The 14691-nt window shown below is 49.7% G+C and overlaps 1 protein-coding gene across 2 annotated transcripts; it reads right to left on the reverse strand.

Annotated features, from left to right (window-relative positions):
• Positions 1–5788: 5788 nt before the first annotated feature.
• Dpep3 (dipeptidase 3) lies at positions 5789–14691 on the reverse strand. 2 transcript variants are annotated; one of them, XM_076572083.1, is made up of 10 exons: positions 14218–14691; positions 13755–13881; positions 13207–13336; positions 12984–13125; positions 12641–12710; positions 12358–12534; positions 11281–11365; positions 8294–8369; positions 7795–7930; positions 5789–6108 (listed from the first exon to the last, which is right to left on the reverse strand). In XM_076572083.1, the coding sequence occupies exons 1-10, from the start codon at positions 14502–14504 to the stop codon at positions 5866–5868; spliced, it is 1473 nt and encodes a 490-aa protein (XP_076428198.1). In that variant the 5' UTR covers positions 14505–14691; the 3' UTR covers positions 5789–5865. The 2 variants fall into 2 exon arrangements, with proteins under 2 accessions (XP_076428198.1, XP_076428199.1); XM_076572084.1 differs by lacking the exons at positions 13755–13881; positions 14218–14691 and adding an exon at positions 13599–13715.

Genomic DNA, 14691 nt, shown 5'->3' on the forward strand with positions numbered 1-14691 from the left:
ATTGAGGAACAACATTTGAAGTTGACCTTTGGCCCACACATACATGCACACCAGGCATGATGACACCCATCTTTTTATTTGTTTTATTTTTTTTTAAAGCAGGATTTCTCTGTGTAGCTTTGGCTGTCCTCAAACTCACTATATAGGCCTTGAACTTAGGGGTCTACCTACCTCTGCTTCCTGAGTGCTGAGATTAAAGGTATGCACTGCCACCACCCAGCTTCACATTTCCTTCCTTCCTTCCTTCCTTCCTTCCTTCCTTCCTTCCTTCCTTCCTTCCTTCCTTCCTTCCTTCCTTTCTTTTCCTTTGGTTTTTTGAGACAGGGTTTCTCTGTGTAGCCCTGGCTGTCCTAGAACTCACTTTGTTCTAGGCTGGCCTCAAATGCACTGAGATCCTCCTGCCTCTGCCTCCCAAGCGCTGGTATTAAAGGTGTGTGTCACCACTGGCTGGTGACAGTAAGGGCTCTTAAGTGTCCAGCCTTTTCTCCAGTCCCTGGTACTCACCTTTAATGCCAGCACTAGAGAGGCAGAGGCAGACCAGCCTGGTCTATTCAGTAAGTTCCAGGGCAGCCGGGCAGGGGAAGAAGAGGAGACACACAGGGGATTGAAATAGAAATCCCAACATCTGACCAATAAAAATTCCAGAAAATGGAGTTAAACTAGAGAAAAGGTCAGCCACAGTGGGCCACCCTGCACTCCCAGAACTCAACAAAGACAGGAGAGTGAGTTTGAGAACAGTCTGGGCTACATATAAGACCCTGCCTCAAAAAACAAAAGCAGTGCTCAATGTAGCTCAGTTGGTAGGATGCATACTACATAAAACGGGGTGTAGGAAGGGGTGCCTGCCTGTAACGTATCAGCACTTAGGCTAGAGGCAGATGCAGGAGGCTCAGAAGTTCGGTTATCCTTGGCTACATAAGGAGTTTGAAGCCGGCCAGCAGATGAACTTCACAAACATTTTGCTGAGGTAAAGACACCAGACAGGAGTCACACAGCATAAGATTCCATTTGTAAGAAATACCAAGAACAGGAGAATCCACAGAGACAGAAATCAGATGGATGGCTGAGCGGGAATGAAGGAAGGCAACAGAGAGTAACTGTTTAACGGTAGAGTTTCCTTCTATCATGATTAAAATATTATGGAACTGTAGAAATGACGTCATACGATTTGTGAATGTACCAAAAGCTGCTGGTGGGCTAGGGGGATAACTCAGTGGTAAGGTGCTTGCCTTCTGTGATATCTAGTCTTGTCTGCCAACATGACAGGGTCTGGAGTCACTGAGGCAGCAAGTCTCTGGCACACCCGGGAGAGATGATCAACATGAGGATAGCCTCTAGCCACGCCTTCGAGGAACTAACTAGTTTAGGACAATTGCAGTGAGAAGACTCACTTCAGTTGTGGGCGGAGTCATTCTAGGAGTTTTGGTCCAGGATTGTGTAAGAAAGCAATGCCAGGCCTGGTGGCGCATGCCTTTAATCCCAGTACTCCAGAGGCTGAGGCAGGTGGATCTCTGTGAGTTCGAGGCCAGCCTGGTCTACAGGGTAAAATCCAGGACAGGCACCAAACTACACAGAGAAACCCTGTCTCAAAAAAAAAAAAAAAAAAAAAAAAGCCAGACTGTTGTTACCACAACGGTCCTGTGGACACCCCAAGTTGAGCCCCTACCTGTGACCAAGTTGATGTCCAAGGGGTGTCATGCTGATCCAGGATTCCTGCACCGCCACCTAGGACCATGGTGATGTATGGCCCAGACTGTTGCAGGGGGCCATATCTGGGGCCATGTCTCTACTGCAGCTGGGCCCTGAGTTGATGTCTATGGCTCTTGTTGCTACCGAGGGCCATGAAGAGGCCTGCAGTCCAGGCCAATACCTGAGGCCATGTTGGTAGTAGAGGGTCAAGCTGCTGCCCAGGCCATATAGACCTGGGTGGCCCATGCTGCCACCTGGAGCCATGGTATTGTCTGGTCTAGAACTGCAGCCCTGGGCCACGTCTGGGTCTGTGACCCTACTGCAGCCAGGATATGTGTCTATGTCCATGGTTCCTGTTACCATCAAAGGCTGAGTGGTCTGGGCTGCTACCCGGGGGAAATGTCGGTGTTTGGGCCACACCGCCATTTGGGCCATGCTAATCTGGGTGATCTGCAATGCCAACTAGGACCATGATGACATCTAGACGGGCTGTTGCCAAGGACCATATTTGGGTCCATGGTCCTACCTCAGCTTGAGTCTGTGCTGTCTGTGGCCCAGGTTGCCACCAAAGGCCACACTGATGCCCAGGGTCTGGGCCTCCACCTGTGGTCTTCTTGGTGCCCGAGGGCTGTACTGCTGCCAGGCCCATATAGACCTGAGTAACATGTGCTGCCACCCAGGGCCAGGGTGTCATTTGGGCCTGAGCTGAGGCTGGGGCCATGTCTGGGTCCGTGGCCCTGATACAGAGAGGACCTGTGCTGATATCTGAGGTTCCTGTTACCATCGATGGCAGTGTGGATGCCTGGGATCTGGGTCCACACCTGGGGCCATGCGGGGGTGTGGGGGTTCGAGGGCCATGCTGCTGTTGGGTCCTTGCACTGCCAACTGGGACTATGGTGACATCTGAGCCCAGGCTGCTGCCAAGGACCATGTTTGGGTCCACGGTTCAATCACAGCAGGGGTCTGTATTGATGTCCATGGCACACAGCGCCTTTAATGGCCACTCAGACGTCAAGGACCTGGGCCACCACCTAGGGCCAGGTTAGTGTCCAAGGGTTGAGTCTCTGCCAGGGCCATGCTGATCTGAGTGGCCTGTGCTGCCACCCAGGGCCATGATGTCGTCCAGGCCTGGGCTGCTGCCAGGGGCCATGTCTGGGTCTGTGCCCCTGCTGCAGCTGTGGTCTGTGCTGACGTCTGTGGCTCCTGTTCCCACCGAAAGCAATGAGGATGGGACTGCACAGAGTTGGCCCCATCCACAGCGCTAGGGAGAATTGTCCCTGTCCCCCACCACCTGCAGCACACAGGAGCGTGGGCACGGCCCCTCCCCTGGGCAGCACACTTGAGCTGACCCCGTTGGCAGGGGCACAGGTGAGCTGGGCCTGTTGGGAGTGTGAGAACAGGAGAGCCGCCCCCAGGCCCTCCCTGGTGTGCCATGGGATGGCAAAGGTAAGGGAAATATGCCTTCCCCTCCACCACATGCCATCCACTTGTGACAGGTGGGAGAGCCATCCGTGGAGGCATGAGAACCGAAAAGCTGGTCCTGCCCCTCACTAACTGCAACACCAGGGACAGCAGGCCCTGCCCCTCGCCTGGGCAAAACAGTAGAGCTGGCCCTGGTAGTGTGAGTGCTGGTGAGCTGGACCCGAGGGTGTGAGAGCAGGACTGGCCCCTGCTCCTTGCTGTCTGCTACAGGGGTAGCTGAGGCAATGCTGGAGAGCTCACCTGGGTGGTGACAATGAGGGAAAGCTGGCGGGTTGATCAACCCAGCTACCACCCAGGCCCAGAACTACGAGGCAGCCCATCCCAACACCCACCTCATCTATGGAGCGTGAGAAGGGGACAAACCTACAAGTCCAAAGCTGCAGGAGCTCCAAGACACAAGGCAACAACAGGATATCCAAGAGGAGTCCTAGTGAGGGCCCAGTAACAGAAGCCAGAGGCCTCGAACCAGACCAATGACCCATTGCAATGAACACTTACAAACAGACATGGATTAAAGGGTATACTGTGTGACTCACTGAATTTTTGTTGCTGTTTTTTTGGTTTTACTTTTACCTTTTGTGTTTTGTGGGGGAGGTTACAAGGGCAGAGGGTGGAAGCGAGGAGACGTGAGGTGAGTGTGTTAGCATTTAGGCACCTGTACTGGCCTGCCCTTAGGGGCCTGACAGGATAAACCTCAGCTGCAGCCACTAAGAGCTCCTCCTGTGCGCATCTGCTACGTTTCCTCCCATCTCTCTCTCCTTTCTCTTCCCTTTCCTCGTCCCCAGGGACCGGTCCCTGCCCCCTTCTCTGCCCCTTCTCTTCCCTCCCCTTCCCTCCCCTCAATAAATCTCCTACGTGGGCCCTGTTGTATGGTGTGACTCCTTCCCACTGTTTTTTAAAATACAACAGAGTGGGATCAGGATGTGAAATCCACAAAGAAAAAAATTATTAGCCAGACATGGTGACACTCACCTTTAGTCTCAGCACTCTCTGTGAGTTCAAGGCCAGCCTGGTCTACATTGAGAGTGCCAGGCCAGCCAGGGCTATATAGTGAGACCTTGTCTCAAAAGTAAAACAATATTTATGTGTATGGGTGTTTCACCTTCATGTGTGTCTTCACCATGTGCATGTTTGGTCCCTGAGGAAACCAGAAGACGGTTTAAGATCCCCTGGAGTTAGAGTTAAGGACAATTAATATGCCAATGTGTGGGGTGCTGGGAACCGAACCCATGTCCTCTAGAAGAGCAGCAAGTACTCTTAACTAACGAGCCCTTTCTCTACCCCGTTTGTTTTGAGAGAGGATCTCGCTAAGTAGCCCAAACTGGCCTCAGACTTTTGATCTTTCTGCTTCTACCACGTCAGTGCTTTGCGAATTTTCTTTTCAGATGGTCTGACTCCAGACACAAGCTGTCAATTAAGCAGCTAAAATGTCTCTCTTCTAACTCTCTTAGCAGGATTTGTTAATAGTGCACAGAAGTTACTAATTTTAACAATTTACTCTCAATTGTTTCCTTTGTTCTACCCGCTGTTTATGTCCAGTGTCTCTATATTCAGGCCAGAACTTTCCCCTACATCATCCTGTAGAAGTTTCTTGCTTTTTTAAGAAAGGGTCTTATGCCAGGTATGGTGGCACACACCTTTAATCCCAGGGTTTGGGAGGCAGAGGCAGGCAGATCTCTAGTAGTTCAAAGCCAGCCTGGTCTACAGACCAAGTTCCAGGGGACAGGCTCCAAAGCTACACAGAGAAACCTTGTCTCAAAAACAAACAAGCAAACAAACAGACAAAAGAAAGGGTCTTATTGTGTATCCCTAGCTGGCCTGGAACTCAGTATATAGACAGGCCTGGCCTTGAATTTGTAGATGATCTTCTTGCATCTTAAGATTAGAGGTGTAGCTGGGCGGTGGTGGCACATGCCTTTAGTCCCAGTACCTGGGAGGCAGAGGCAGGCCAATCTTTGTGAGTTCAAGGCCAGTCTGGTCTACAGAGCGAGATCCAGGAAAGGCGCAAAGCTACACAGAGAAACCCTGTCTCAAAAAGCAAAAACAAACAAACAAAAAGATTGGAGGCTTGATGGTCACCATACCTAGACCAGGACTGATCCGCACCCCCCCCCCAATTCTGAGAGAGTCTCACTATGTAGCCCTGGCTGGCCTAGAACTTTCTATATAGACCAGGCTTGCCTCAAACCTCGAAGTTATAGAAATCTGCTTGCCTGTTTCCTGAGTGCTGCCAAACTGATTTTTATATGGAGTAAGGAAAACCAGAAAAGTACATTGATGGCACATGCGCAAAATTCTAGTACTTGGATGGCAGAGGCAGGAGGATCACTTCAGCCCAGGTGTTCCAGGCCAGCTAAGGCAACGCACTGAGACTCGTTCTCCAAAACAAAACAAACGCAGCCCTAAAACAAACAAAAATATAGCCTTTCACTGGGAACCTATTCACTGTCCCAGTGATCCTTGGTAACTTGGTAACCTTGTTATATGGGCTCCAGCTTTCAGAATAAGAATTTGGTGAGCTGTCTCCACCGGTCCAGAGGGCCACAGCTGTGGGTTCCCTCACCATGAGGCCTCTGTCCCTAATCCCAATGAAGAAAGAAGGACAGGAACACTTGGCTCAATGTTTCAAATATTTATTCTAAACATAAGCTGGGGCCTGGGCAGTGGGGAGCAGAACTCTGACCTGTGGCCAGATCACCAAAACCAAAGGATGAGGGTTAGGGAAGTGACAGTCGCTATGAGGCCTGGAAGGGGACATGGGGGGGCTTTGGAGAACTTCCGAAGGACCTGACTAGGTGGCCGCTTGGTCACCTTCAAGTATGTGTTCTGGTGTTTTTCCTGGGGCTGAGGGAGGAGGTGGGAGTGGCAGGTGCTACTCAGCTGCCTGTCTGGAAACTTGACCTCCACAGGGCTCTGCCCCTTGCTCTTCTCTCTCACCTGCGGAAGGAGGAGTCAGCAGTAAGACACTTCCCACCCTCCAATGCTCCACCAGTGAACCGCCTATGTGTGAAGGCCAATCTTCCTTCTTCTTCTTCTTTTTTTTTTTTTTTGGAAACAGGGTTTCTCTGTGTAGACCTGATTGGCCTAGAACTCACATATCTACAGACCAGGCCGGCTTTGAATGCAGAGATCCACCTGCCTCTGCCTTCCAAGTGCTGGGATTAAAGGCATGTGCCACCAGCACCAGCTAGTGATGGCCAATCCTAACTGTTAACTTGAGGACACTTGTAATCAAGTAAAACCCAAGCACCTGGACAATCCTGTGAGAGATTTTCTTTCTTTCTTCTTTTTTTCACATTGTTAATGACATTTTTATTTTATGTGCACTGGTGTTTTGTTTGCATGTATGTCTGTGTGAGGGATCTGTGAGATCCTTTAGAATTGGAGATACAGTTGCCAGCTGCCGTGTGGGTGGTGGGAATTGAACCTGGGTCCTCTGGAAGAGCAGCCAGCACTCTTAACTGCTGAGCGAGTGATCTCTATTACCTCCAGAAATTTTTCTTTTCTTTTTTGTAACTTTATTTCTTTTCTCTTAGGGCTTTTTTGTTTGTGGGTTTTTTGTTTTGTTTTGTTTTTTGTTTTTTGTTTTTTTTGAGACAGGGTTTTTCTGTGTAGCCCTGGCTGTCCTGGATCTTGCTCTGTAGACCAGGCTGGTCTTGAACTCACTGAGATCCACCTCCCTCTGCCACCCAAGTGCTGGGATTAAAGACGTGTGCCATCATTGCCTGGCCAGAGATTTTCTTGATTGGATCATCTGAAGTAGGAAGACCTACCCCCTAAATCTTGGCCAACATTTTTTGATGGCTGTCCAAATAAAAGAATATGGAAGAGGGATGTTTTTACTGTTTGCCTGCTTGCCCTTGAGAGCTGAAGTTTTCATAATCCTGTTGCTGAGGCATGTTTTTCCCTACTTCTTGAGGCTTTTTGTTTGGTTTGGTTTTTTGTTTTTTCTTTCTTTCTTTTTTTTTTTTTTTAAGATTTATTTATTTAGTATACAGTAGTCTGTCTGCATGTATGCCTGCAGGCCAGAAGAGGGCGCCAGATCTCATTACAGATGGTTGTGAGCCACCATGTGGTTGCTGGGAATTGAACTCAGGACCTTTGGAAGAGCAGCCAGTGCTCTTAACCTTTGAGCCATCTCTCCAGCCCGGTTTTTTTTTTTTTTTTTTTTTCGAGACAGAGTTTCTTTGTGTAGCTTTGGAGCCTGTCCTGGAACTCACTTTGTAGACCAGGCTGGCCTCCGAACTCACAGAGATCCACCTGCCTCTGTCTCCCAAGTGCTGGGATTAAAGTAGTGCGCCACCACCGCCCAGCTTCTTTGGGATTCTGATATAAACGGAAGATCAGTGCTCTCCAGGAATCCTCTGGGACTTCAACCCTAGATGGAGACAGCTGAGACATCCAGTCTTGTGGACTGAACAACTACTCCATCGTTGGCCTTTCCAATAGGAGACAGCCATTGTTGGACTACCTGGACCACTGCCTGTAAACCACACATTAATGTCCCACCCCACATTGTGTGTGTGTGTGTGTGTGTGTGTGTGTGTGTGTGTGTTCTCTATCAGTTCTGCTCCTTCAGAGAGGCATGACTAATACACTATCCCTTCCTTACAACCAGCAGACCTGTTCCACCTGTCCGAAGACCCGAAGCAGGTTTCCTCGAAGGACACCTTGCAGCTCCTGTTCACTCCAGCCCCGCCTCAGCAACTCCTCGACGAGCACTGGGTACGTAGACACGTCCTCCAGCCCCTGAGGGAACCTGAGGACCAGAGACCCACCGTGAGACCTTGGCTCTGATCCTCGCCTAGTGTCTGCTGTCCCATCAGCCCCAGGCACATATGACCAAAATTTAGGGCCAAGTTATTTAGATTAGTGAACACAACTTTAGAAGTTCTTTACAGATCGAGTTCCTGTGGCTACACCCGGGGCCACAACAGATCTTCTGGGCTGGGGAGTGGTGCATGAACGAGATTCCTTTAGCCTGGGAGTGGGCAGAGAAGACGTGGGCTGGAGACCAGAGCGTGTAGTGTAGTTGAGATCTGAAGGATGGGCTGACTTTTGAATGGGGAACTAAGGTTTAAAACTTCTGATGTGGCACCCCAGCCCCGGGGGAAACACTCACCTTCCAGATCCATCATAGTTTCCACCAATCCCAATGAACTCAGATCCAATGACTGTCCTGATGTGATCAAAATGATCTAGAAAGTAGAGGATGGTAGAAGAGTTAGCAATTGGGAGTACTTCTAATCTGAGCAGTTCAGTCCTGGCCAGCTACCCGGTTCACATCTGGGTGACAGTGAAGAGCTGAGTTTACAGTCCCTGGAAGGTCTGCCATTGCCCAGCATGTGGTAGACCATTGGAGCTGTCTGAGAGCCCTAGTGGCTGCAGTTCAAGTCAGAACTGCACAAAGAGTTGAGGTATGTGTGGGGGCGGGGCAGAGAGATGGCTCTGTGGTTAAGGGCATTGGCTGCCTTTCCAGAGGACCAAGGTTCAATTCCTAGCAACCACATAGTGGCTCACAACCACCTGTTACTCCAGTTCCAGGGAACCTGACATTGTCTCTGGCCTTCAGATCTCCATGGGGCACCAGGGATGCACATGATATACAGACATACATGTAGGGGAAATACCCATAAACGTTTTGTTTGTTTGTTTGGTTTTTTTTTTTTTTTTTCTCTCGAGACAGAGTTTCTCTGTGTAGTTTTGGTCCCTGTCCTGGATCTCACTCTGTAGACCAGGCCGGCCTCGAACTCACAGAGATCCGGCTGGCTCTGCCTCCCAAGTGCTGGGATCAAAGGCGTGCACCACTACTGCCTGGATTTTTTTGTTTTTGTTTTTGTTTTTATTTTTATTTTTTTTTTATTTTTATTTTTTTTTTTTTTTTTTTGGTTTTTCGAGACAGGGTTTCTCTGTGTAGCTTTGCGCCTTTCCTGGAGCTCACTTGGTAGCCCAGGCTGGCCTCGAACTCACAGAGATCCGCCTGGCTCTGCCTCCCGAGTGCTGGGATTAAAGGCGTGCGCCACCAACGCCCGGCCCTGTTTTTATTTTTAATTAAATCAGCAGCTCTCCTATACACAAATGATAAAAGGGCTGAGAAAGAAATCAGAGAAACATCACCCTTTACAATAGCCACAAATAATATAAAATACCTTGGAATAACACTAACTAAACAAGTGAAGGACCTGTTTGATAAGAACTTTAAGTCTTGAGGAGATGGGAATGGGGGGGGGGAGGCTGGGGAGAAGGGAGGGCGCGGGAGGGGGGAGAACACGGGAATCCGTGGCTGATATGTAAAATTAAATTAAATTATAAAATAAAATTAAAAAAAAAGAACTTTAAGTCTCTAAAGATAGAAATTGAAGAAGATATAAGAAAATGGAAGGATCTCCCATGCTCATGGATAGGTAAGATTAACATAGTAAAAATGGCAATCTTACCAAAAGCAATCTACAGATTCAATGCAATCCCCATCAAAATCCAGCACAATTCTTCACAGATTTGGAAAGAACAATACTCAACTTCATATGGAAAACAAAAGACCCAGGATAGCTAAAAGAATCCTGTATAATAAAGCAACCTTTGGAGGCATCACCATCCCTGACCTCAAGCTCTACTATATAGAGCTATAGTAATAAAAACAGTTTGGTACTGGTATAAAAACCGACATACAGACCAATAGAATCGAATTGAAGACCCTGACACTAATCCACACACATATGAACACCTGATTTTTGACAAAGAAGCCAAAACTATACAATGGAAAAAAGAAAGTATCTTCAACAAATGGTGCTGACATAACTGAATGTCAATATGTGAGATTGCAAATAGATCCATATCTGTCACCATGCACAAAACTCAAGTCCAAGTGGATCAAAGACCTCAACATAAATCCAGTTACACTGAACTTGATAGAAGAGAAAGTAGGAAGTACTTTTGAATGCATTGGCACAGGAGGTCACTTCCTAAATATAACACCAGTAGCACAGACACTGAGAGCAACAATTAATAAATGGGACCTCTTGAAACTGAGAAGCTTTCGTAGGGCAAAAGACACAGTCAATAAGACAAAAAGACAGCCTACAGAATGGGAAAAGAACTTCACCAACCCCACATCTGACAGAGGACTGATCTCCAAAGTATATAAAGAACTCAAGATAACTAGACATCAAAATACTGAACAATCCAATTAAAAAGTGGGCTACAGAGCTAAACAGAGAATTCTCAAAAGAAGACTCTCAAATGGTTGAAACACATTTAAAGAAATGCTCAACATCCTTAGTCATCAGAGAAAGAAAACAACTCTGAGATACCACCTTACACCTGTCAGAATGGCTATGATCAAAAACACTAATGACAGTCTATGTTGGAGAGGATGCGGAGCAAAGGGAACACTTCTCCACTGTTTGTGGGAGTGCAAACTTGTACAACCACTGTGGAAATCAGTATCGTAGTTTCTCAGAAAATTGGGAATTGATCTACCTCAAGACCCAGCCATACCACTCTTGGGCATATACTCAAAGAATGCTCAATTGTACCACAAAGACACATGCTCAGCTATGTTCATAGCAGCATTATTCATAATATCCAGAACCTGGATCAACCTAGATGTCCATCAACTGAAGAATGGATGAAGAAAATGTGGTACATATATACTCTACTCAGCAGAGAAAAACAATGACATCATGAAATTTGCAGGCAAATGGATGGAACTAGAAAATATCCTGAGTGAGGTAACCCAAACCCAGAAGGACAAACATGGTATGTACTCACTCATAAGTGGATACTAGGTATAAAGCAAAGAACAATCAGACTGCAACCCACAGAACCAGGGAGACAATATAGCAGGAGAGACCCTAGGATGACTGTGGCTTATAATAAGTTTTGGTTTTACTCAATCACTGGGCAAGCTTTAGTGAAACATTTCACTATTAGGATAAGAATTTTTACTGTATCAAGCTGATGATAGAAAAATAAATAAATTTTAAAAAATGAAAAAGAAGAGGAGGAGGAGGGGGAGTGAAGGAGGGGGAGGGGGAGTGGAGGAGGGGGAGGGGGTGGAGGAGGGGGAGGGGGGTGGAGAAGGGGGAGGGGAGTGGCGGTGGGACTTACCTGCCACAGTGGACACGTTAGCAAGCAGACTGCACTGCAGCACCCCCATGGACAGTGTCACCATCACGATGCCGCCATTCTTTTTCTGGGGGGACAGACAAAGGGACAGTCAGTCCAGCCCCACTGGACTGCTAGTGTGCTTCCCTTACTGGGGGGCCCCCTGCAGGACAGCAATCCAGAAGAACCTGTTCTTCTGAGTTTGGGGGTCCCTGGGTGGAACTGTTTTGGACCTGGGTTTCAGAGATGGAGGAATGTTAATCAGCCTGACAGCTTTCTTTACTGAGGGTCAAAACTCCCAGTCAGACATGGTGGCTGGCCCCATGCCTATAAGCCCAGCCCTTGGGAGGCTGAGGCAGAGGTATTACAAGGTCCAGGTCAGACAGGACTATTTATGTAAGAGGCCCTACCACAAACAAACAAACAAACAAACAAACAAGACTCTTCACCTCTTCCATTCCTTTTTGGATTTGTGAGGTAGGATTTTGCTATGTAGCACAGACTGGCCTCAACTCATGATCCTCCTACCTCCACGTCTCAAGTGCTAAGGCTGTAGCCATGTGCCATCATGCTTGGCTCTAAGACCCTCAAGATAGTCAAATGTACTGGCACATGCCTTAAATCCTAGCAACTAGGAGGCAGAGGCAGGCATAGCTCTGCAAATTCAAGGCCATCCTGGTCCACATATTGAGTTCTAGGGAACCCAGAGTCAAATAATGAGACCCTGTCTCCAAAAAATGGAAAAAAACTGGGCAGTGGTGGTGTATACCTTTATCCCAGCACTTGGTAGGCAGAGGCAGGTGGATCTCCATGAGTTTGAGGCCAGCCTGTCCTACAGAGCAAGTTCTAGGCATCTAAAGCCTCACATGGAACCCTCTCTTGAAAAAAAAAAAAAAGAAGAAGAAAGAAAGAAAGAGAAAGAAAAGGCCAGGCATGGTTGCAAATGGCTTTAATCCCAGCACTTGGGAGGCAGAGGCAGGCGGATCTCTGTGAATTTGAGGCCAGCGTGGGCTACAGAGTGAGTTTCTCTAGATGAAGTGCACTTAGTCCGGTGTTTTGAGGGCCCGGGTGGCAACTCACCAGAAGCTGCAGGATGTCATCAGGAACATTCAGCAAATTGTCGCACACAGCTCTAGCCGCTGAGTGGGAGAAGATCACAGGAGCCTGGGACACCTCCAGGGTCCGCTTCACTAAGGCGTCCGAGGCATGGGACAAGTCTATCATCATGCCCAGGCGGTTCATTTCTTCTACTACTTTCTGCCGGGACAGTGGGGTTTGGGAGGGAGCAGAGGGTGTCAGGGAGCAAAGATGTGTCAAGCATCTGCAGGGAACACGTGGGGTGGGGAACGGCAGGAGCCCTCACCTCGCCAAAGCTTGTCAAGCCGCTGACGTTCGTATAGAAGTTGTGTCTCAACTTGGTGGCACTCTCTGCCCTGCAAGACAGTCAAGAGAAGGCACATCTTGCTGGCCACAGCACGGCTCTCGGTGACTGGGGGGGGGGGGGGCTCTGTTTATCTATCCCACATCTAGAACAGACGAGGACCAGGGCCAGCTACTTGGTGGAAGTATGAGGGACCTGCTGGAGACCAGCCTCCCCCAGGGGACCATGGTATCTTCATTTCTTTTCGTCAGGCCCAGGCCATGGAGAGAAGTGTCCTCACCACACCGTCCACCACCACGCCACCAGAGCCAGGCGCTGTGCTCACCAGGGTGTGCTGCAGGTGAAGGTGAGTGTCAGGTAACGCACTCCTAGCTGGTAGAAACTGCGCAACACCGAGAGGCTGGTGTCCAGTGAGTGACCTCCTTCTACTCCGATGAGGCAGGCCAGCTTCTGAGTGCTCTTCAGACCTAGACACGGGCCGTGAATCACACAACCACACCCCAAGAAAAGAACCGCCGGGGTCAATCCCAGGCTATGTCCCAGCTCACCTTTAGTTGAGGTCACAAGCTCCAGCTCAGGGTAAGCAGCGCACATTCGGTGAATGAGGTCGATCTGTTCCAGGGCAAGGCGCACAGCATCCCGGTCCTGGGTCTGGCATGGGATGTAGGCTGACCAGAACTAGAGGTAGGTCCAGAGGTCCACAATGAGGCCAGTATGGTCTCCAAACCCTTAGGCCAGCCATTCCTGCCTCAGTCCCTCCAGTACCCATTTAACTCAGCGGCTCCCCAGAGTATCCTCACGACTATTAAATGCTTGGCAGCCAGTGAACAAGGTGTGGACCAATGACATACAGCTGTCTATCCATGATTCTGTGTGCATGTCCCAGGCAAGGCTACTCTATCTTTTGTCGTTGTTCTGAACCCTCAACCTCCACACTCACCAGGGATTTTCTGCTTGTTTCCTATGTATTTCCACTGAACCTGAGCATCTACGCACCTCCCCTGCGTTGGCCTTCAAAGTCCTTCTACACCCTTCCTTATATTTGCATGATGGTTGCTGTGGTCCCAACACTCCCGTTACTATGGCACTGTGTTACCTGGGCACCAACAAGGCCATCTCGAAGCCTATCCAAGCTGGTCTGGCCATGGGTAAAATTGCGCAGATTCACATCCTGCAGCTTGTTCTGGAAACGTTCTCTCAGGAGCAGAGGCAGGTCGTTATGGCTGGAGATGTGGTGGTCAGTGTGAGCGCATGGCCTCCAGGTCAGGACAGGAGCTTCAGCCTGGGTCTTGTCTCCCCCGACCTCACCAGGCCCCACTGTATCACAAATATGGATCCCCTCTCCCCTCCTTCCCCCCGCCCCCCCCCCATCCCCTCATCAATAGCCTAGGGGTAAGCTTAGTCCTGTGAAACAGTCCTGGCACTCTCTCAGTAGCCCAGGCTGGCCTCGAACTCACAGAGATCCTCCTGCCTCTGCCTCCGGAGTGCTGGGATTAAAGGCGTGCGCCACCACCGCCTGGCAAGCTTCGCCTCTTAGGCCCCCACCCGCACATACGCACCCGTCCACAAGCCGGAAGTCTCGCATCAGGGCCCGTGCTTGCTCTCGAAGGCGGGGGTCACTGGTTGTGGCCGGTGTGGTGGAGGCATTGGGAGTGCCCGGAGTGGTGTTGGTCCTGGAGGCCCCCGGTGTGGTCAGAACGCTGGAGGAGGTCGCAGTGGTCTGGGTGCAGGTTACCCATCGGGGCGGGACCAGAAGCAGCATCCCCAACAGGCACAGCCAGGGCCCCAGGGGCCGCAGGCCGAGCGCGCGGGGACCCTCAACACCCGCGGGCTGCATGTTGCTCATTCTCGGTCTCCAGAGCCTGAGAAGGGCAGGGATAGGGCAGAGGGTGACAATGGGGGTTCGGACCTTCGATTCAGGGTCCCTAGGACGCGGCCTCGCTTGGAAAAGCTTCCAGTCACAGGGCTGTGCAACGGACGCTCTGGAACTTTCCACGCCTAGAAGCGCAGTCGCTAGAGGGCACCACCGCCCT

Source organism: Peromyscus maniculatus, chromosome 5 (assembly GCF_049852395.1).
Source record: "Peromyscus maniculatus bairdii isolate BWxNUB_F1_BW_parent chromosome 5, HU_Pman_BW_mat_3.1, whole genome shotgun sequence".
NCBI lineage: Eukaryota > Metazoa > Chordata > Mammalia > Rodentia > Cricetidae > Peromyscus > Peromyscus maniculatus.

What these genes read in the sequence shown, in the direction of transcription:
- Dpep3 (XM_076572083.1), bottom strand. Translation starts at nt 14,504, where the DNA reads ATGAGCAACATGCAGCCCGCGGGTGTTGAGGGTCCCCGCGCGCTCGGC. An exon ending in ATGACATCCTGCAGCTTCTG is followed by an intron (nt 11,366 to 12,357) that starts GTGAGTTGCCAC and finishes CTGTCCCCCCAG; the next exon opens with AAAAAGAATGGCGGCATCGT. An exon ending in TAACGTGTCCACTGTGGCAG is followed by an intron (nt 8,370 to 11,280) that starts GTAAGTCCCACC and finishes TCTACTTTCTAG; the next exon opens with ATCATTTTGATCACATCAGG.